This window comes from Corvus kubaryi, unplaced genomic scaffold (assembly GCF_017639235.1).
Source record: "Corvus kubaryi isolate FWS band 111438036 unplaced genomic scaffold, C.kubaryi_AGA036_p1.0 split3-73, whole genome shotgun sequence".
Taxonomy (NCBI): Eukaryota; Metazoa; Chordata; class Aves; order Passeriformes; family Corvidae; genus Corvus; species Corvus kubaryi.
Window position 1 is genome coordinate 42,076,808 of NW_024582091.1, and position 24,393 is coordinate 42,101,200.

Here is a 24,393-nt window from a genome sequence, read left to right on the forward strand (position 1 = left end):
GTGTATTTCTGTGAGGGATTGTTGAAGGCTTCAGCTATGTGTGGCTGGGGGTAAGCTACCAGTTCTTTGGGTCCATAATGAGTTAATTAACTGCTGCAGTATTTTAGCAACTGATTTTTTTATTGAAAAAAAACCCCAAACCAATCTTTCAAATTAAGTATAAACTAGTACTTTTTATTTTAATTGAAAGCAAAAAAAATACAGCTGACCAGAAGGTCATCTGTGATCATTTTATATGTAAATCTTAGCCTAAGTTTTGGAATATATTGTCCAGTGAATGTGGTTTTCTGTTTGTTTTTAAATAGGATCTTAGGAAGACTGAAGAACAAGTAATTTTTTTAAACTGCTCTCCATTAAAATGTGGGTAGTGGGGGGCAGCAAATAATTTCTACCAACTTGAACCAGAACACTATACCATAGGTAATGTAATAGGAATGCAATCATTGAAGTTATTTAAAACTTGAAAACCCCCTTCTCCAGCCCCCTTCCCCCACTTCTGTCCCCAGAAAATTATCCTTCTTTAGCAGCTACTATGTCCTGTCCTGTTACTGGCAGAATGCTTTCTTTGTGTTAACATGACTTCATTTTCTCTTTTTACTGTTCACAGAACTGTACTACTTCAAAATTTTTGCTTTCTCTTGAGTCACTTTCACATTTCAGCAGGAGTTCTGTTGAAATTCTTGTAACACTTTATAATTTATTTTAATTTCCTTTCTCTTCCCACTTCTTTCTGAAGGGGTATAAAATGTAATTCCTCTAATTGGAAGTTTCTCTTTTTCAACTTGGAACCTGTTATGCCTGCATAGGCAAGTTTTGTTTGGTTTTTATAAAAAGACTCTTTGAGAATTTTAAAATAATTCCTATCTGTTCAAAATCTAGAGGATTCCCAAAAGGAAAATTTTGATACACATTCACCTTATTCCCCAGTCTGGGCAGCACAACACATAAGAAACTGGAGGAAAGACTCTGAACTTGTGTCCCCTTGAACAAAATTTCCACTTTACAACACTGTGACTCTGATTTTGCAGGTTTGATTTTTTCAAACACAGATTTCCCCTCCTAGGCAAAAAAGCCAGACTAACCACGTAACTAACTTATTTCATTCTGCACATACAGGTACTTCCTTGTGATGTTGTTCACAGAATTGGTACTTACTCAAACGCAATGTATGTCAGAAGAGTTGCAGCTGAAAATATAGCAGATATTCCACAGCCTATGTAAGTGATAAAGGTCAGGACCTTGGTGTTCTGTGGGTCAATTTGCGTCACGGTTCTCTGAAGGTCCTGGGAGAGAGAAGGAAGAGACATCAATTGTAGCCAGCACCTTTTCTCTGAGCACAGCAGTCTTTTTGGTAATTAGTCAATAAAACTGAAAAGCACTTTGGCAACACCACTGTAACCTTGACACTGGGGTTCATTTTTACTGTGTGTACTTGGTCTATAGTTGTTACACCTTTCACTTCCTTCCCACAGCTCTTCAAAACATTGTGCTTTAAGTATTATAACTGCTGGGAATGGCAGATAGAGCCTGATTCTGATCCTTATAATTCAGTACCAGGAATTCAAATGTCCTTCTCTGGAAAAGTCTCCAGTTTCCAAGCTTTTTAATTCTGTTGTGTGTATACAACTCTCCTTCAGAAGATGTAAGATTTAGAAAAATGTAACTTAAAAGTATTCATATTGAAATGTGCAACATTGTGGGGAATTTCTGGCCTTTTTGTTATTAAAAGTTCATAAAAGTCAATGTAACTAAACATCTACAGGTGAAACCAAGGGCAAGATATTGCTTTTTGGATTTAGGGTCTGTTTTGATATAAGAACTACACTTTAAATAGAATTGGTCAGAAAAGTAATGACAAGGACAGCAGAAAAAAAAAAATTGGGGAATAAAGTAGGAACATTCTGAGGATTTTCTTTTTTTTCTGTCTACTGTAACTGCCCCATAGTACCATCTGAGAATAAATGCCAGTGTTGTTTCCTTTTTTTAAGGACAAGGAAATATGAGGATGTTTGGATTTATATCACTTTGGAGAAAATGTGAGCAAACACTAACAGATAATGATGTCAATTCTGCAGTTATTGTCATTGTTGTACCTAGCAAAACTAGCTATCAAAAAGAAACATTAAATGCTACAAAACTTTACATGCTTCATAGGAAAAGGCAGGAGCCTTTTACAGTCCATTCCAGCCTTCTATCACAGTTTATTTAAACATAAGGAGAGTATTCTTTGGAAATAATTTAGTATCTAAATAAAGTCAGAAGAAATTATTAAAATGGAGAAGCCATTAGAATGGTCAAAACTTTGTAAAAATCTACTGGAATGCAGCCCAAATTCAAAGACCTTCTGCCTTATTTCCTACTGCCACTAAAGCATTCAGGGAAGAGAAGGGGCTCATTGAATATATCCTAAAGAAAGCCTTTTCTTTATCCCTTTGGGAGTGAAAAGTGGAACAAGACCATAATTTAGCTTGCAAGAAGACACAAAGTTTGTGGCTCTTTCATATCTACATCTCAGCATGATGTGAAGAGAGCAGTTCTATTTAGAAGGGTCTGGAAGGCCAAAGCTGAAAAAGTCAGTGTATGTGGCTCCCTTGTGTGGTTAAAGTTGTATGTGACACTGCCACAAGTTACCTCAAACCCCAAATACTTCCACATAGGAATTATTCCTGCTGTGACCAGGAGCCAACATATTTTCTGCAGCTATGTTTTACAGGCCAAAGAATGTTAATTTCAGCTGGAAAAGAACGTATCAGCCTGTTATTGAGCATAAACAACCGCCAAATTTTAGAAAAGATAGCAGTATTCCATTTTGTCATGGGATTTTTTTTCTCTCTGAAAAACACTTCACAAGTGCAAATTGCTGGAGGCTATGCTGCTGAGGCTGAAGTGCACCATATGGTTCCCTCTTTCATCTCCCTGATAGGCTTTGCTCTGCTACCCACCCTGTCTGGAGACTTTGCTTAAGGCTCTGACAGAGTACGGGCTACGTGTTTTGTACCAGTGCTCTGTGAGCAGTCTTTTTCTGAGAGAAGGCCTGTATTATAAGGCATCCCCAAAATGGATTAAAGTCAAGCAAGAAAACAGCCAATATGGGTTTACACATTGTGCAAAAGGTGCCACTTCATAGTTTATGACATTAGATAAATCTCGTCAAATTTGCAAACTAGATTTGCAAGGGACAAGTCAGCCTTTTGACCTAAGGATGAAAGAGAATTATTGTGCTCCCTTGACTTTCCATTCTCATAGTTTTCTACCGTCTGTAGGATGTTTTTCTTTCCCTGTTTTTCCTGACAATTAGTCTCTCTTCTTTTTGTTCTGAAAACAGCATTTCTAACTTCTTCTCATGCTTTTTCTTTTTTTTCTATTTTTTTTTTCCTGCAAGCAACTTCCCACTTTCTCAATCTGGAAATTTCAAGTATACTTAGACTTCTTTCTTATTCACTTCCCTCTTTTTGCATACCTCCTGCCTCAGCTGCAGGTCACTTTTGTCAGATTATACTGTTAAAGGACATGTCAGAGATCCCCTGCAACTTAGTGCTCAATAAGATCACTTTTTTTTCCTGTGTTGCCAGTGGAAATATTAATACTCGGCCTTGGTTGTATTCAGCTGGATGTTATAATATGTTATTTGTATTTTGATATCACTCAGAAGTCTCAATCTTAGGTCTTTTGTGGCACAGTATTTTTAAAATTTAGAAAAATCTCATGGGTACATTTTAATTAAAAAAATAATATTTAGCCACTTGTAAAGAATTTAATAATGAAAATAACAATAATATTCTTCCATTGCTAACTTTCTTCATTATCTCGTTCCTGAATCCTTATCACTAGCTACTTTGTTATGAAAATATAACTTTATGATAATAAGGGGGGAAAACCCACATATTATTATTATTAAGAAATATATGCAAAAGAAAGAACCCAAGTAACAAAAATGAGAGTTGTCTTGACACCACACAAAAGCTGTGTTACTCTTCCTGGGAAAGGTAACTTGGTGAGCAGAGAGTTTGCCTACCATTAGGACCCCAAAATGTGTGAGGTGGTTGCACAAGCACACAGTTTCATTTTCATTGGACTCTGCATCCACTTGGCAGCCCGCAGGGTTCCAGCCACCGTTGCCACCTGCGGAAATGAAACATGAGAAACTTCTGTCCAACCAACACATGTCAACCTCTCTTTTAGCAGATTTCTCACTTCATCTTGTGCAAACACAGAAGTACTTTCTCAAACCAAATGAGCCAGCACTAAAAACAACCAGGAGAGAAGCAAGTGTCAGATTTCCTAGTTTCTGCAGAGAATCACCCCAGATGAGTGTCCCAGGAATGGACTGGTGAGCAGAAGCAATAGACGGAGATGTATAATAAAGGTGGGGAGGTTTTTGGTTAGTGAGTAAGACCTACTATGTGGATCACACATTAAGACATACCTTAGTTTTACCCAATAATAAGATGGGTTCAGAACTCCTTTTTCCCCCACTGATGTTATGTCTACACCTGCCTGCCTCCCACTCATATATCCTTGGGCACATGAAAGCTTTTATTGCTCAGGAGCAGAGGGTCCCACCCTTCCTTTCTGCAGCATGTAATGCAGAAGGTCAGAGTGGGTCATCCCAATGAACCCTGGTGGCCTTTCCAAAAAAACATAAAGTGAACTATTCCCAACTCACCCCACCTGAAAAGGCCATTCTGAAAAATAAGTAGAAAGATTTTAGTTTTAAAAATTAACATGCTAAAAACTAAAATTTCTTTTTTCTTTTTTTTCCCTGCCAAAATATGAGCTAGTTTTTAAAAATAATTAATATTTTTGACTCTTAAAGACTTTTTTTTCACAGCTCCTGACAAAATCCAGCATAATTTGTTCTGTAACTTCAAGACAATCAAACACTCAAACTCAAGACATTCTCTCAAAATACTGTGAAGATGTTCCAAAACCACTTAAAACTCTTCTCCACTCAAGCAACCACTGGGAATAGTTTCCTCCTTGTGTGTTTCTCCTTTAATGTGATTCTCAAGTTCAGCTTCCTAACTAGTTTCTATGATTATTTGCTCATTTTTGTCCTCCTGCATTCTCCTCAGTTGCTCTGTCTGTATTTCCTGCTGCTTTGAAGTACAAATTCAGATGGTAAATTTTATTTCTTGTAAGACTCTGTGTACTAAACCTCTCCATCCAAAATCCTACAGCTCTGTTTCATTGTAAAAAAGAGTAACATTTCAGTAGTGATCTCTAAAACAGAAAGATCTGGAAAGTCATCCCAGAGAACAACTTTGTGCAAAGGATTAAGAGCATGAGTAAAACATCACACACAGGTTTGGCAGTAGCAATGAAGAATGTTCTAAAATGTTGCCTTTAATGTGTGTCTCCATATGCAACCAAAAAAGCTTAAGATCTGTAACAGTCAAAATCTTACACTTATATAACCCAATTTTTAAAAACATGAGCAGTTAAAAGTATGGCTAAGAACCATTCATGTATCTGAGCAGCATTATAATTTAATTTGCTCATACAGAGAGATCAGTGAAGAACTGCAGATATGGGAAAAAAGTGGAAAAACTTAATTGAAAATTTTAAAATCCTAAAAAATTTGCATTAAACATAAACTTTAAAAAGGAGTATTTAACATTTGCTGTAACATGTAACTATACTAATAATATATAAGTAACTAATAGAAGAAATTGCACACTTCATTGAATGGACTTTACTGAATTCTGTAAAGATTGATTTGGAAGCAAAATAGCCAATACTGTGACCGATTTTAAAACTCAGACACATTTATTCCCCACATGAAAGAAATTACAGTATTTTTAAACTCACCATTTTTGTTCATATCCCAGAAGACACAGGTAGGTTTAGGATCTTCCTAAGAATAGATGCAAAAGTAGACTTTGTATACATCTTCAGACCTAAATCTCATCAACATTTACAAAAGCTATTGCAATGCATATATTTTCATTTAATCAGCAGAAGAATCCATATCATTTTGATTGTTGAAAACTTGTCTCAAATTAAGAGTTTTTTCTGCTAAAAAGACAGATTTGTCCAAATTGCAAAATCTAGAGCACTGCTTCTATGTACTGTTCGACAGTTCCTTTTGTACATCCTCAGAATAATGAAGTTTTCTTGTGTCACTGAAGTTAGCCATGAAAATGATGTCTTTATAGAATCTAAATACTTTTTACTGTTTACTTCCTTAGGGCTTCTCCGTGAATCCTCTATGAAAGGCCTCGAAAATGTGCCAATGCCTGATGAACCCAAGTGGAGGTTGTTTTGCCTCACCTTAAAATATTCATTGTAATGCAATGCAAGATAAAGTTAATCGAGCTGTGAAAATTACAAATCAGGTTCTCATTACATAAACAATTTACTTAGGTATTGCATTTTAACATTTTCTTTCATGGCTCTAGTGCTATTGCCTCTTTTGCACTAGATACTGAGAACAGACTCAAGCTCACACATATTCTAACTGAAACAGTATGTGCCATAAGGTTGCATTTGGCCTGTATTTCCCTAAATTTCCTGTAGTCATCTCTTATTAATGTGTTTCTGACCATTCCTCTGCTGAAAACCACATGACAACAAAATAATTCTGGCAACTATTAACAAAGCGATTAATGTTTGGTCAAAGAATTTAAGTAATTATGAAGTTCCAGTGTAATAAATCATGTCCCTGGTCACGAGTGTAGTCATGAAACACAGGTTTCACCTACAGTTATTGGCACAGAAGTTACCTCCGAGGGGCAGAATCAATGGTCTTTCAGGTGCATGTTAGCTCATGAATGAAGTACGAATGCATGAGGATGGGAGAGGTTATTTGTTTCTACTTTTTGCTTACTTGCTTTTGTTCTAGACTTCTTAATTTCATTTTTCGCTTGCTCAGAATCCATCCATATAAATCAGGCTATATGCTTAGCCTTTACTATATATAATTCACATTCCTGTTCCTCTGAATAATCAGTCTTGTTTTACCTGAATTTTGGTATTCTTGTTTTACCTGAGTTTTGGTATGCTTGATTGTAACCTTCACATAATCCTGAAGATCCTGAATGGTTAAGTTTCCAATACTGCATGCCACAACAAAACTGGTCAAATTGGCAGGATTTTCTGCATCCTTCAAAAGATTAAAAAAATATAATAAATGCTTACATGGCACATAACATAAAGGCCATAGTACACAGTTTCATTTTTGCTGTGTGCCAGAATAAGTAAGTTGTCAGCATTTCTGTACTTTTGATCACACAATATAAGAACATTATGTTTATAAAATCAAATTATGGGTAAGCCTCATGGAAGCTTCCCTATTTTCCTTGTAGTCATAAACATACATAGGCACAATTATAGAGAGAGGTTAGAAGGCAAACAAAATTATAACTCAAACAATGTAGCAGATAACAACCCATGATATGATTAGCTCATTTCCCTAAACAAGCATGAACGAGCTCTCTTATCTTATTGTTGAAACTATCCTTTATTAAATGCAAAGTTTTTAGAGAGTAAACTGTTTTCTGCATATAGTTGTTAAATCATCCTCCATCTTAAAATGAATGACTATGAAGTAGTAAACATATTCAAAGCAATGTTACGTACTGAAGGAGATAGCATTTTCTGTAAGATCTTATTTGATAGGTATTTAAATAGAATTCTGACATTATCACTGACCAATAGGATTTTTAACCTGCAGCTGACAATTTTCTGGAAGAGAAGTTTTCCTTGGAAACTAAATATTTTTTAAAATGGAAGTGCATTGGAAATGCTATTTTCTTTTGATGAGCTTCTATTGAAACCTGATATTTAGATGTCTGGTTGGGAAGCTTGGTCACTGTCTGTGGCAGATCATAGGCCAAATGAATTCTATTGCCACTCACTTTCTCTCCCAAAATCTGGTCTGCCAAACTTCTGAACTCTCAATTCCTTCCATCTAGGGGTTTTCTTCACTTAACAAGATGTCAGGTATCAGCACAGCACTGGGCTCGTGAGATCCCACCACTCATGAGAGACACAACAGTTTCAGTTATTAAGTGCACATTATCCTGAGAAAAATATTTTATTTTTTAAGACCCATATCCAAGAGTTTTCAGACACAGTATTTCAGATTATACTGGAGCTTTGTGGCAAAATTTCCTAAAATCTTAAAAATTGAAGAGGAAGGAAAATGCAAATTTCTAGGCAGTTCTTCAGCATTCAGACAAGAAAAAAATCTCTTGGTTACCACCTAAATTTGCACATCTGACAAAGTCTATGAAAGTCCTTCGACATATTTCTACAGGTTTCAGTGGATTCTGTCTGTAAGCAGGTAAGAAAAACTAGACACAGTTGGTCTCTTTAGAGAAAGCAACTTACTATATTCTTACTATTCTTACAAGGTAATAGAAATAATGTGTGCATTAAAGCAAAATAGAGACAACTACTTATTTAGCAATAAGGCTGTGCTCAGCTAAAGTTCAACAGTTCGGGCATAGATGTGTACACAGAACACACCTGCCTTTGGTGAAGTCAATCCCACCCTGAACAGCTTTTATATAGTTCTCTGAGTAACATAACCATCTTGAATGAATTACAAGATAAAACTTACTAGAATTATCTCAGTTGAAAAAAACCCCCCACCACCTCCAATGCTGCAATGTATGTTTCACTGTTATGTTGAATACTTTTAAGGAATACAGCGAACAGCTTTCAGATACTTGTAATTGCAAGTGGAAGAAATATGAAATGCAATAAAAATGAAAGACTCTCATACTAATATATACTATACAAAGTTATTTGGTTTGAGATGGCATGTGGATCAGTTTATTTGCAGGCCTATTTCAATCCCCTTTTTGTTGAACTTCTCTATTTTTAGACTTACTAAAAATGTGAGGATTGCACGTTTTTAATTCATTGTGTTAAACATCACCCATGAAGAGTTCGAAAAACACACAAAAAATGAAAGGCATTTTAGTTGCTAATTCAGGTGCCATTTTTATGGTTTTTGTTTTTCAATGGCTTATTTAGTACTGCTTAGAAATGCATTCTAGCACCATTAAGGGACACATTCTGACTTCATATGATTTGATGCCATTTTGACCAGCCTCCATCTGTGTTCTTCTGGTTTTTTTTTAATTAAAGATATCCATCCTGTTTTTCTCAAAAGCAGGCTTAAAACGAATACAATTTAAAATAAGGATACTTTGGGGTGTATTTCAGAAGGCAACTGTGGGTCATGGTATTTTCTTGCCTAGATTATCTGAAGAATCTGGATACACTCCAATAAAAATGATAATATAGGGACAATACAATACTAAGGAGTTCTGCGGATGCACAAGAGCCAAAGGTCACTTGAAATACTGATGGGAAAACAAACTCAAGTCTTCTGAGACATATTCTACAGTTCACCATGAAACAATGTTTCCTTCTTAATTAACTGGGTTTTTTTTTTCCCAAATAAGTATGGTTTTGGTTTTCTTTCTCCAAGCTGCAAACTCTTCCTAATATTTTTGGCGCCTACCATGCAGGCACTATTTTCAATTACCGTTTGATAAGACCCAAAAAATAAAAAAATCAAATCTACCTGAGCATGTTCAGGTTTCAGGTACAAGCATTGTTATCCTTATTCCTACTGAAATATGGTGTGCTTATGAGAACACAGGTATGAAAAGAATAGTGTGTATATAGAAACAGATGTTCTCTGGCTGCTAACCATCAGCCCAGGGACTCCAAATGAATACAAAGCAGTCAGCTGGATATGACTGCTAACCAGCTCTTATAAGGAAAAGAGAGTATTTGGCAGTGTTATATGCCAAATTCCCTCCTGATAGGAAAGAACCTGGCTCCACCGAACATCAAGGACTTACATTAATGCATTTTAACAGAAGTTACGCCTGTTAAGAGGCCTTGCTTCTTTCCTCTGGTTTTAAGCAGCTGGGATACAATTTTCCATAGATTACCCCCAAAAAAGGTTTATTTCACATGTAACAGGAATTTGCAGTTAAACCACTGACTTCAACTCAACTTGGGCACCTCATTTATTTTGCTACTCTGAACATAAGGCTGTCTTTAGCGCCTACATTTGCTGTCATCTTTTAATTCCTGTAACTCATGAAGTACTGTGAAATTATTACACTACAGGAAACTTTTAGCAGCTGGCTTTGACCCACCCTCTCTGAAATGACTTCAAGCACATTAATATTTACCTGAAAAAGACCATTTTTATTGAAGAAAGTAAACTGAGCCCTGGATATAACTTCAAACTCGTCTTGACTTAAATTCTTCAGTAAGCTTGGTGGCAGAACAACAGAAGCGAAGGCACTTGTCTGATCCTTGTCAAAATCTATCTGTTAAATGAAAACAGCAAAAGAACATGTTGAACAATGAACAAACCATCTGTTGTCCACCACTGGGTTCACACTCTTACACAGAAATACCTAGATATGGGACTAGAACCAATCAAGACTAAAATGACTTGTGTCTATGTAAGAGTTGATGCAATAAATAAATTTTAAAGGCTGGGAAGGTTTTCCACCTTTCCAGCATGAGATCAGCCTTCTGTTACAAAAACGTATTAGACAAAACCAACAAAGAAACAAACTCCTGCACTGCTATAATGATGATTTGGAGATAACGAGATGGAAATTACGACAGTCATAATCATTTTCAGTAAGGTTCAAGATACTTTTCCTCATAACAAACAATGTTGAGAACTAAAAAATATGCTCTGAATCTTTCTGTCTTAAATTGTATTAGCTGGCTTGATCTGCACATCTGAAATAATTCTCTTATGAGCTTTTATAGTTTCTCTGCTACAGAAAGGAGATTTAAAAATTATTAGTGTCACTTCTCCATATTTATTGTGCTATGTAGCACAAAAAAAGACACTTTCTGACATCATATAAATTTAATCTATACTGGCAATGTATCAGACATCTAAAAGCCCTCTGTGGCCCAGGGATGTAACAAACGAGGAGGAAATAAAAGAGGATGTAACCCTGCATTTCATTAGCAATTCTATGAAGGATCACTTTCCCACCATGGCCTACTCAAGGTGTGCCACCATATCCCTTGAAAGAATGGGAGCAAGCCAGCTCACAGTGGCTCTACAGTAAAAGCTTTTAAGAGTTTTACTGTGAGATATGGAAACTCCCACTACTGACTTCCCCAGAGGCATCTTGGTCATGTATTTATGCCTCTCATGGAGAATTGTATAATTGTAAAAGCATCACTAGCTAATAGAAAGTTAAAAGTCATAGGCTACTGACTGATTATTCACCCTTGGAAATCAGTAAGAAGTAGCTCGTATATATCTCCTGACAGGGATAATGTAGTTCAAACTCAGGTTTACAGAGGATAATTCTACCACAGTAAACAGAAAGTGTGTATGTGATAAAGATGTCCCATTAGGCATTGTCTGCAAATACAGTGGAAGAGGTTTCTCCAAAGAAGCATGGATATATTACAGGAACAATTTAATAATATGAATCACCAAAACCTTAGTCAAAGGTTTGGCAAGAAACATAAAGACAGAGTGGATTGAAATAGAATCTTTCCAAATTGCCATGGATAAATTTGCTTGGTATCTACTTTAAGAAAAAAATACTAAAAAAAATCTGGAAACATTCTGACATACAACTTGAAGACTTTAATGTTCCCTGATGAGCCTAGGATAGATCATCTCATCATTAGTGAAAAAACCTGGGCTTTCACAAGGGAATCTCCCTTCAGCAGGGAGAGCAAGTATCTTTCTTACAGGCATGGAAAATATAAATGGTGACCACAGCTGCTGCAAATTTTCTGGTAGGAAGGATGCTAAAAATTCTCAATCAGCTGTTGGAAATGTGAAAGTCTGAGAAGAAGCTCATGTTCCAATAGGAACACTATAAATAATTTGACAGTTTGGATTTTATGATTATTTAGACAGTGCTGTAATAAATGATTCCAGGACGAGAAAATTCCTGGATGTCCTCAAGCCACAGATGGTAATTCCTTTTATATGTGTGATCATCCAAAACCTGGCTTTAGAATTTTTCCTTTCCTCCTTCCATAAATAAAGGATGAAATCTGCAGGAGAAGCATTCCTTTGATAACAAAGAACTATTCAGCTTCACAAACAGCTACTGAGCTGCATTAATGTAAGAGCTAAACGAAAGTAGATTTACAATCACCAAAAATTTCTGATAAAATTGAATCAAAGAATTTTTAGCTAAAATATATAGGAATATAAATATGTGAAAACTCAACTACATTAAATATATTTTTATCTATTTAAACAAGCATTCAAGTTTTGATCCAAAGTCTATGTACACGCACAAGTCCTGAAGCCTACTCTATTACTACTACTTTTTCCAGAAAGTAGACTTTTTTCTGTCTTCATTATTGTTTTGATTTCTGGGATATATAGTATCTTATAAAATTATCAGATATTTATTAGGATTGTTGAGTTGCCAGTTTGCAGCGGGAATTAATTTGTTTCTCTATTATTCTTATACTCTAGTGATTAGTCTTTAACTGTTTTTATAATGTCATATTTTGTTGAATTCAGTTTTAGTTCCTCTGGCCCAAATGAGAGCAGATTTTTTTCTTTTTCTGTGTAATATTTTCTGTGTGTTTCTCCAAGTAAGGCTCACTGTACTTGAATGGTTAAATACCCAGGAAACTGAGATTACATTACCACTGTCACAGACTTCCTATTTAACTGAAAAAGAAAAAAAATTACACTGCATTTTTAAAAGCATTTAGGTGCCATAAGATGCAGACAGACATGTAGTGAAATTTATAAATTCTTGGCACTTCATCACTACTGATTTCAAAAGAACCTTTGGAAAATCCTATAGGTGCTCATGTGCATCTCAAATGTTATTTCAAACTTTAAGATGTCTGTTTTTTTCTATTTGTGGGAAAAAACTGAAAAAAAATATTTTTGAGGTGATGATAAATATCTTAACTATAGTATCCTGTCTAGATACTGTAGCACTGGAGACCTTCCTACATTTTGCGTGATCTCTGTTTGTTTTATTTTTTAACGTCTAGGCTGGTCAAGCTCCACATGAAAGACTTGAACTACCTCAGACATCCTAAATGGTACAAGCCAATCAACCTGTGTGTGGACAGCTGCATCAGACTTAAGTCTCTTTTAGCAGTAAATGTTTAAACTATACTGGAAGGTTGAAGAACTACTGTATCTGCAGAAATCTATATGTAGATACCTATATCTAAGTATCTTATTTTAAGGCTGAAAGACATCAATAGAGTTGTTAGCTATTGTACAATAGTCAGTACTGCAGATTGTTAGAGGTTATTTTCCTTTTTCACTAGTAAAAATACCCCACAAAACTAAAAAAGTTTCAAGTGTGTTCTGGATTTATAAGCAAATTACTTTTTATCTGCATGGAATGTGAGTTTATCTGTGTTTCCTGTCACTCAAGGAAATACTACATTAATCTGTTATCTGTTTGGATGATTGTAGGAAAAAGGAAATAGAAAGTAGGTGGAGAATTGGGAGTTGTAAGTGGATTTATAGGAACCACAGTAAACACACTTGGAACAACAGGCACATTTCATGTTCAAATACAACTGCTTGTTCTGTACCTGGAAATCAGATGCATTATTCTGTGGACTGACACTGAAAGAACCACCTTTGAATGAAGTTGAATTTATAGAAGACACTCCAAGTGCGAGATTTCGTGTTGAAATAGTCATGGATGGTCCAGCAAAATGGATCTTTAAAGCCAAGGCATCAATAGTTTTTAGAGCTCTAAAAACAGAAATAAAAATTATTCTGGAAACTGAATACAGAACAAAACTTACTTATGCTCTGCATGCTACCCACATCACAAGATGATCCTCTTGTTACTGACTGTGTTTCTGTCACCCATCTGTGTATTCACAAGGATACTATTTGACTGTAAATTTATGCAACTCTCTTGAAAACAAAACCTTTTGACTGACAGAAACTGTCTGACTACATATCACTGGTCCTGAAATAATTTTCCAACAATACTTAGATCTATACTACATCATGTATCAGAAGACTTCTTTTCCAGCCAAATACTTTGTCTTTGTCATGTACAGTAAAAGAAGAAATATTTGTGTCTATAATTTGGAGAATTCTTTTCAATGGAAATCAGAAGAGTTTGATTTTCTCGTTTGTCTATACATGGAAGGATGAATCCTTACAGCCTTGCAGGTTGCTCTCAAAAACTTTTCTCAAATGCAGAAATACTTACTCTGAAGATGAGGCTGCCAATACACTGTCTGAACTGGTTAGAATATTGGAAAAAATTGTCACAACAGTAGAACCCAGAGATTCATCAATTTCTTCATCATTCACAATTTTTTTGAGCTTCTGCACAACGTCATTTACTTTGTCTGAGGTCAGCTGCTGCCCCTCGCCAGTGAGATTCAGAAGCTGATTTGCGATATCTGCTGCATTTTCTGTGAGCATACAGAATCAAGCAAAAAGAGAAAATAATGCATTACAGTCCTGAAGTAATCCAGAAATACAAATTTTTATTTTCACAGTTGAAAGCTAGCGTGTGTTCTATGGTACCTGTAATGAACATGGGATTTTATCCTTTGGTCAAATTTGAAATTTTTAAAAAATGTATCTAGAACCTGCTGATTGTATACTGTCCTCATTGGCTGTGTCTTTCTTTTTTTTGTTTTGATTTGAGTTTGTAAATCAGAACTATTATAGAAAGGGGTAATTGAATGAAAAAGAGAAATAAAATGCATATTATCTCTCTTTTTTCTCCTAATGCTATCCTTTCTTTTTCACTGGGAAAAGGTTTCACTCTTGAAGTGAAACAAATGCATTTCAAAGTCTCTATTACTGAAAAAGTAATCACTCCTTTAAGCTTTCCAAAGAAAGTCTGATCCCCTAGCAAATGTTTCAGTCCTTTCAGAGGACAGTACTCTTACTTGTCAGAGGGCTGACAAGCACAACATACAAGCAAATTTCATGAGAAGAATTTTCCTAGAAAGGAAAGTTTGATAGTGTGTCCGATGGCAAAACATGTTAAAACGGTAATTTCAATGCCACCTGGACAGAAAACTAATAAAAACACTAGCCTTTTACAGCATCAAAAAATATTTGAGGTTTGCTGGAATTCGCAAGTAACATTTTGAAAGATCAGCCTTCTTTAGTCTGCAACTGGCTGTTGTTTTTTATAATACAGTTTACAGTCTACAGTCTAATATTGTAGAATGTTCATTTTACATGACATGATGTTTTCATATAATCTGACTGCAAGTACTCAATCGATTAAGTTAGGTAGCCAGGCTCCCTAGGACACCTCTATCAACAAAAAAAAGAGGCTTCTCCAACAAAACAACTCAGAACAAGAGCTTACTGTAGGTATTCTGAAATACATATGAGTGTCTAATTCTTTTCACCTGACTGAAATGTCATTTAATTCAGTAACTGGTATCCAGAGCTTTTAACGGGTGAGCTGAATTGAACTTGGGTGCACTTCTCCAAAGTTTAATTATTTACTTTGCACTGATTTTTTAGAAGGATTTTTAAACAACTTAGCATAAAGAGAAAAGATATCCTTCCAAAGACCAACATTAATATACCCACCTGTACAGTTTCTAAGATCAGGCTGACCCCAGTATGATGTATAATTCTGCAGACCCAAGTAGCTAAAGAGGAAAAATGACAAAATTCACATGAAATATAGTAACAAAATTACATAAATATTTCATAATTCTTATGCAGGTGTCACAGTGGTCCACTCTTCTCAATTCACTAGCATTCCTGGTAACATGGCCCCTAGTGAAACACAGTATGTATACGTGACAGTGAAAGTGTATGATTGATTAAATGATAGTGCTGAGAGAAACCCCAGTTCTTCAGCAGAAATTTTTGCCTTGTATTTCAGGAAATACCCAAACTTTGACACAAACTATTACACCTCTACTATGGCCTAGTCAGATGCAGTTTCTATAATTTCTTCTTGTTATAAATGGCTTTGAGCAAGTAAATAGCAAGCAGCTCTTGAGTAACTCCAGTGAGGGAGACACCACAGCCTCTCTGGGCAATCTGTTCTGGTGCTTGGTAACCCACACAGTAAAGAAGTTCTTCCTCACATTCAGGTGGAACTTCCTGGGCATCAGTTTCTGCTCACTGCCCCTTGTCCTATTGCTTGGCACTACTGAGAGGAGCCTGGCTCCATCCATTTGACACCCTCCCTTGAGATACTCATAGACATTGATGAGGTCCCCCTCAGTTGTCACTTCTCAAGGCTGAACAGGCCCAGCTCCCTGAGCCTTTCCTCATAAGAGAGATGGTCCAATCCCTTAATCATATTTATCACCCTGTAACACTGGCTCCAAAATCAAACACACTTTTGCCTCAGTTTTCTTTAAAGACAATCATGTTGTCACAGCATGGAAAAAGGCAGGATGGTAAATGGGAAAAATTTATCCCTTTACTCAGCACTTGATAAAATAACATTATTCCTCAGCTGATCACATTTATTGTAACAACACAGGTAATCACCAACTGTGGAATGCAGATGACTAGAAGAGACTGTTAGAAGAGCTTCCTCTTCTCCCAAAACACATCCCACCAGTGCTCCATATTAGCAAAAGCTAGTGGAGGCAGAGGCAAGGAAGGCACAGCACAGGGCAGAACACAGTACTTTATTTTTTTAATGAGAAGTGCTGTATGCAGACAATCAATGGTATAGTGTAGACCACAAATGAATAATAAAGATAAGCAATACTGGGACAGCAAAGGCCAGAAACCTTAATTTTTAATGATTCTGAGGCTCTGACATAAAAATCTGATTTCTGCACTACTCACTCTACGACAAGAGTTGGTCAGTCAGAATCAGTTCTTGTACAAGATTAGGAGGCTGAGGAAGTGAGTTATTTAAATATAATGTGGGTTGCTTTCCTGTTTGGCACTGAACATCAAAGCTGATTCATATCCATGTTGCCATACTGTTTTCAAAAAGTAAAAGATCTGGTCTTCTTAGAACATGTTCCAGATGCAATGTGGGTGGATAAGACATACATATTGCATTTAATGATAATCATCCTAAATACTGAAGGAATTAATTAATATTGCATCATCATAACCATGTTTAAGGCACTCAAAGCCATAATGTTTTGGTAATATATAAACAGAATTAATAATATTCCCTTATTATAAATGGGAAATAGACCCACAGAGTCAAAGTCTTTTGTAGATGTTTGCAAAAAAACCCTACATTAGGGAAAATTTCTTAAACCTTAAAAACACAGGTTCAAATTTTAAAGCATAAGATTATCCCCACCTTCAATTATGACTAACTACTGGCAGAATATTTGTTTCACAATTTCTTTTACTTTTCCCCTGATGAGACGAGGTGTTTTGGATTAAGACAAATACACATCTCATCTTCATAGAATTTTATTCTAAATCTTACACAAGTCAGACAGTAGTGGTGGAGTGGTAGCAAATGTGAAGCGTTGGGTACAGTAACATAAAGGTCATGGCCAAGTGCAATGTCCTGCATGTGGGTCAGGGCAATCACAACAACAAAAAGAGGCTGGGGGGAGAATGGATTGAAAGCAGCCCTGAAGAGAAGGACTCAGGGATGGTTGAAGACAAGCTTAATAAGACTGGGCAATATGTGTTTGAAGCCCAGAAAGCCAACCATAGGCTGGGCTGCATCAAAAGCAGCATGGCCACCAGGTTATCACCAGGAAGTGATTCTGACACCTTAGTCTGCTCTCATGGAATCTCAGCTGGAGAACTGCATCCAGCTCTGAGGCCTTCAACGTAAGAAAAATGTGGATCTGTTGGAGCAAGTCCAAAGGAGGCCCACGAAGATGTTAGAGGGCTGGAGCACCTCTCCTAAAAAGAAACTGAGAGAGCTGGGGCTCTTCAGCTTGGAGAAGGGAAGGCCCTGGGGAACTTCCAGCAAGTAAAGGGGGCTACAAGAGATTTGGACAGGGACTTTTTACAAGGGCATGTAGTGACAGTACAATGGCAAATGGTGTAAACTAAAAGAAATTAGGTTTCAGTTAGATATTAGGAAGAAATTTTTTTTACTTTGAGGATGGTGAGGCACTGGCACAAGTTGTCCAGAGAGGTTGTGGATACCCCATCCGTGCAAGTGTTCCAGGCCAGGATGGATGGGGGTCTGACCAACTTGGTCTAGTGGAAGGGATCCCTGTCCATGGCAGTGGGGTTTGGAACTAGATGATCTTTAGAGTCCCTTCCAACCCAAGCCATTCTATGATTCTATGACTTGAATCAAACAGTTTCATTCTGTAAGAAGGTGCTATTTTTATAGTCATGCTGAACATGTATTAATTGTGGGCCCCAATATGCCCTACAGAAGTGGTAAATTTTTTTTTCTTACCAATGAAATACATACTATTATTGCACCCACCTAATCTCTCACAGTATAGAAAGCGTCTTCCTGAAATACAATACCAGCCAATGGCAACCATTATATATACCTAAATAATGACTATGTATAACCAGAAAGCTGTGTCTGAAACAACCCAGCTTCTCAGATACTTGAACACTTACCAAGTTCTTGATGCAGTCTGAACTGAGCTCCCATGGCAAAATGTGATGTTGGTCACAGTAGGCCTGGTATCTGGCCAAAAATAGTTTGGAGGGTTTTCTTCAGCTAAACATTTTTCTGTAAAAATGAGTATATCAGTGTTAATAGTAAATTTCTTCACCTAATCATCCTCCATTTCTTGTCCTCAGCTCATCAACCAGTCTACAGCACAAAATTGTCTTCACGTGAAATGCTTGGTTGTTTGCAATAGAGGAGTGCACAACAGGGGATCACACATGATGCTGCTTCTCAAGGGAAAGAGTTGAATGTGCATGCTGTATCCATCTGCACAACACCAGCCTCCACCTCTTCCCTCCCAAAGGAAGGGCAATCTTTGGTAGAAGTTGGATGGGAAAAGACAAGAGCTAAAAGAAGATTGATTAAGGGCAACAGCTGTCAGGAACACAAACAACATTGAGAAGCGGGGATGAGGTGCCTTAGAGGTCCAAAATATCTCATTTTAGCTCTGACTGTAAAGCATATTTCCTTATCCTCAGACCATCAGAGGAGCTGTAAGGGACTGTCCCAGCCACTTTGAACCAGACAGCAAGACACTGACTAAAGCAATCCGGACAACTTTGTTTGTGTTAAAAGTGGTATTTTGAGCATGGCTCTCTGAGATTAGTGGACCAACAAGGCTTATAGGGACAATTTAAAATCTGAAACAATCCTACTGTTTGGAAATGTGTCATTATTTTAACACAGAAGATGCTTATTTATGAACAAGCAAAAATAAATTTGTTGTGCAACAAAACCGAACACTACTTACCCACTGGATCAACATCCACAGTATGAAGTTGATATCCTTCTTCCATGGTTCTGTTATTACTTATGAGCTTCTGTCGGATGTCTTCCTCTTCTAAATTGATGTTGTTGGTAGCATTATAAACCAGAAGAGCCAAAGCGCTAAAACTGCAAGCAAAATTATCCATGTGTTTCAGTCAGAACAGCAGAGGCCAAATATGTGGAAATAAAAATATCTGACAAACTCTGGTTTTCTGAGTATGGAGCAGTGTCACCAAAACAGTGCTGCTCATTAACTTTAAATTATTATTTTGGTATATATAGGGCCATGACAAGAATATATGGTTGGGAAATTGCATCTTCTAGTTACCATTAAAGGTGCATCTCATCAAAAGAACTAAGAAGTGTTTTCAGAAGAGTTCAGAAGATGAAACCATAGAGTTGTGAGTTCTAAATGGGCCCTAATTAATTCTAAAAATCTGGTTCCTAATGGCTTAGGAACTTAAGAGCTGATTCACCCCACCTCACAAAACTTGTCAGGGTGGGACAAGTCATCCTCCAGAGGATCCACCTCTACGCTGACTACAGAGAAAGACTAGGAGATTAACAAAGAACAGATGCCTAACATTTAAATCTCTTAAGTTTTTTATGGAGTGAAAAACACCCTGACATACTTTTGAAGCTTTTAGTCATAATTAGGAAAGACGCGTTCCTCAGATGAGTAATTGAAGTTTGAGCACTAATAGCTGCTCTGTACTGTAGCCCACTGCTACTTTCTTGGGCATATGAAGTAGTTCAAAGTGCCCAAGCCTCTTTCCTGTGAACAAAATAAAACGGTCCCCACCCTTGTCCCAAAACATAACTTTTCTGGAAGGGAAATCATGAACAGCCAACCAGTTCTAGCAGGACACAGGAAATAAGCCCAGAGTGGAAGGCCCAAAAATTTCCTCCTGGGACAAAAGGAAACTGGAGATGAGAATACGTCGGTACCCAAGAGCATTGCTTGGCTCTGACTAGTAGGAGGTAAGCCACTAAAGCACGGAACATTGGATGTCCATGGGAGCCAAAATGTGGAAAAAAGGAAAAAGCAAACCTGCTTTGGGCTGTCTTCATCTTAGCCTTGCCCTTGGATACCCATCAGCCTGAATAAAGACAGACCTTTGGAGTGTGTGAGCTGTTCCTGGCAGCCTGGGCAGTGGTGGCACTGCCAGCACACATACAGTGAGCAGGGCACACACCCATCAGGGGTTCTTTCACCTGTGGCCCCCTGTGCAAGAAAGCAACAGCGAGCTAAAGGGGTTTGTGGTCTACAGGAAGAAGAGTAGCAGAAAAAAAATCTGTAGGGGTTCTGAACAGGGCTAGTAGGGTTTTCAGGTATACCTTCCTAGACAGACCAGGACTTCAGTTAAAAAAGCCCTCAGAAAGACACCCCCATGATGACAGCTCAGAACTGCACTTCCATATGTGCCTAATTTTCTTGACATATTCACTGTTTTACTGGTAATATGTTGCTGGAGAAGAAAGATAAAAATGTGACCACCTGCAGGCTTGGCTTTCTCTTTTCCCACTGGATGAATTTTAGCAGAGAAATTCCAGCTATCCCTGGCCAGGTCGCTCCTTCCCTGCTCCCAGAGATACTGAGCTCCTCCTAACATTCCCTTGGTCTCTGTGGAGTGTTTAACATGTATATGGCAAATAGCCTCAGTAGGGTGGATATGCATTAGCAGGCTTTTGCTGTACACCTCAGATATATTACAAGCACAAGTTTATTACGGCATTTATTTTTAGCAGAAGTATGGAAATTGCCTACGAGACTGCCAATTCCTTCAGCCCTCCAGTACTTCGGCCCCAGAGTCTCCTGGCAGTTAACCATCTTTCCTAAAAGATTCTGGCTTCATTTGTCTATTCCCTTTACTTCAGAAGAGGAAAACTTAATATACTGATGCCACTCCCTACCTCAGCACTCTGGCTGCAGAACAGACATTCTGAACAGTCACCACTACTCCTTAGCTGCCTGTTTCAGGATTCCCAACTAACCAAATGATATTTAGTATCCATAACTGTGAGGAGGGATAACTCCAACAAAATGGAAGGGATAATGAGAGATGTGAGTGACTGAGATAAGAACTCAGACCAGCAGGGAACCTGAATCATTTATTCAAAGAAACAAGCTGGTTTTATAGACCTTTTCAAGGCACAGTATTTCCTCACATGGTAATTCTCAGTACGTGACCTATCCCATGTTGCCACGTCAGCAACACGCTTTCCAAACGTCCTTCTGTGGGGTGATCACACGCTGTTCATCTGCCTGTCAGCTCCCGGCAAACTCCCCTCCATAAGGATCTGCCGTGTGACACCTCCTCCCCAGAGTCCAACAAAAACAAACTTCTCTGTGCTGCCATGTGCTCCTTTGTGCTACCATATACTTCTTTGTACTACCATGTACTTCTACAAGCACGTCACACAACCTATAACCCAAATCAATCTTATCTCTCCTCACAGATAGATGCCGCACAACTGGTTGCAGCTACATTGAAGAATTACAGAGAAAAGTATTGATTATGAAGAACTGATAAAAATAATCTCTTAAACCAATCTGTTGTTTTCTGAGAAACGCTTAGAGCACAAGTCATGTATACTGTATAATAAGAGCCTACTCCATATTATGACGAAAACAATTTCTACAAACTTTTCAGAATGACTCATGCTCGCTTCCCAGAGTAAATAAATACCTTTTAACTTGACAGCTGACGCAACATGAAGTTGAGTGCTTCCTTCCACTTTTGTCACACTCAGATCCCAGAAAGAAAACATTATAATGGTAAAGAGCAAATTCTCAATTTGGGAAACAGTGGGATTGCACTCAAATAAATGGCAATGCTGCCATGCTTTGCTGGTGTCACCGGATTTGCTACACCCAACTTTAAATCTTTTATTGTGCGCCATATAAAGGCAGATAGATTCTAACAGCAGTAATCAAGTACAAATTACACATCATCTACAGTAACCTGTACTGCCAACAGTACTGCCATTGATATAATAAAGAAAAATGGATTGAGGTGTGGGTAAACACAACAGGGATAAGTATGTTTCTCTTTTCTTTGACTGAAATGGTGACAGCAGGAGCAAGCAGGAAAGCTGGGGAAGACCAGTGTCTATCCCACTTTGTCCTGGTCTGTTGAGCTAATCTGGCTCAGAGAGAGGAATTTACGAAGCTGCATCCTCATCAGAGGCACAGGAAGCGGTGGTGGAGCCTGCACTGCCATGGCGCAGCCCACAAAGCCAGCTTTCTTCTCCAGCAGAGTGACTCAGAGCTATTCCAGGACACTGTGCCTACACACGGGCTGTGGTCGCGCTGCCGTGCCATGCGGGGAGCCCGAAGGAAGGATTAACAAACCACATGAACCCTGCAGCTCTGACTCTTGCACCTGAAGGGATGGGGCTGATAACCAGCAATGCACATTTCTCCTTTCTGTTGTACTAGACAGGCTGAACAAATACTGAATTACTCTTGTTGTCAAACTGTTTCACAAATCACTATTAATTTCTTTCATAGTTAATATTACTTGATTTAAAGAATATAAAGAAACATTTTAAAAGAATCTAAATACTCAAGGAATCTAAATTTCCACTATAAGGCACTGGGAATTTCAGTACTAACTACCCTGGCATATTTTAAATAGTTTTAAAATGTCAACATTAAATTCTTTACTAATCTTACTGTTATGTTGGCTCTGAAGGTAAGCAGTGATGGGTTGCTGTAACTGAAGGCTGACAGCACAGGTAGGCCCACAGAGCCACCTCTGAACAGTTTTAACTACTTCACATTAACTGGACAGACAAAAATAAGAACTGACTGTTCCATAAGTCACTAGTGAAGATGCAATACAAAGAGCAGACAAAATGTTAGAATAACACACAGAAAAAGACAGAAATAAGTATGAAAGCAGAGGGAAACTAAAAGCATTGCACAAAAGCATCTGAGTTGTGAATAATCTTTTACTTGAGGTGATTTTGACTGCTATACATTAAATGTTCAGAACAGAGAGAAAAAAATTATGACTTGACATAATAGACACATTTAAAGAAATGTCAAGGATGAACAGCTTCCTTTCCCTGGAGAAGGTGATGTTATAGTTAGAATATGAAATCTGAGACTTCATGACACAAAACTAAAAATTGCAGCTACTTCTTGGACTACTAAAAAAAAAAATCATCCTAAGTCTTCCTTTTAAGTCAATGACTGTCGTAGCAGAACAATTTTGCAAGCACCATGGTCATGCTTCGTGCCTGTGCTTGTGTCTCTGGGTCTTGCTCCTCCTTGCAGACCTGGTGTGGGAATACAAGCAACTCTGGGTTTTCAACAGAAAGCAGTTATAATGTGTGCTAATTTGGGATGAAGGCTATTCATTACTAGAGAATGTTGCAAAGACTCGAACCAGAAAGGACTGGAATCCCTCACATGGAACAGCTGGTCTTTGCTGAAATGAGATTTTGGTTACACTTGCACTGTATTCTGAAACAACGAAGAAAACCCTCATTCCCCATTCCCCAACACACTGCTTTTCTAAAAATACCATCTAACAATGTCAGACCTATACTAAATCTAAATAAAGTCAGTGGAAAGACAAAGGAAGTCATTGGAAGCTGGAAAAGGGCAGGAAGCTTCAGCAGCAGACTAAGAAGGGATCATCCTTCAGTCACTCAAAAGGAAATCCCAAATTCTTCCACCTGTGATGGAGGCTTTCTTTACAGGTCATGGACACAAGATACCACCAGGGCATTGTGGAGAAACCTGAGGATTTTCACCTACTGCTTATTTACTTGGTTTTTCAAACAGAAATATTACACATAATGTATATGTTATGCAGCATTTTAAAATTTTTCTCAGCCCTGGTAAAGGATGTCCCTTACTACATTCAGTAACACTGAAGTTGAAGTTGTGGGGAGTAGACGTGAGACAGGTCCAAATTCTTCCTAAAACCTCACCAGTAGAAACCCAGAAAATTTTTGAAACAGGAATAGACATCACAGATATGTTCATTTATAACAAGAATAGCATAATTATTTCATAACAAACAATTTGAATTAATCTACAAAGAATGTAAAAAGCCTAATA

At 37.5% G+C, this 24,393-nt stretch overlaps 1 protein-coding gene across 6 annotated transcripts in view; it reads right to left on the bottom strand.

Moving 5' to 3' along the window:
• The window catches only part of ADGRG6 (adhesion G protein-coupled receptor G6), a 111,096-nt gene that overhangs the window by 16,759 nt on the left and 69,944 nt on the right, over positions 1–24,393 (bottom strand). For all 6 annotated transcript variants that reach the window (XM_042016496.1, XM_042016493.1, XM_042016494.1 and 3 more), the window contains 10 exons: positions 19,300–19,442; positions 18,494–18,608; positions 15,545–15,606; positions 14,190–14,397; positions 13,552–13,717; positions 10,164–10,304; positions 6,989–7,105; positions 5,812–5,857; positions 4,016–4,122; positions 1,156–1,283 (listed from right to left, as the gene is read on the bottom strand). In XM_042016496.1, coding sequence (XP_041872430.1) covers positions 1,156–1,283; positions 4,016–4,122; positions 5,812–5,857; positions 6,989–7,105; positions 10,164–10,304; positions 13,552–13,717; positions 14,190–14,397; positions 15,545–15,606; positions 18,494–18,608; positions 19,300–19,442 — 1,233 coding nt within the window. The remainder of the gene's footprint in view (positions 1–1,155; positions 1,284–4,015; positions 4,123–5,811; positions 5,858–6,988; positions 7,106–10,163; positions 10,305–13,551; positions 13,718–14,189; positions 14,398–15,544; positions 15,607–18,493; positions 18,609–19,299; positions 19,443–24,393) is intronic.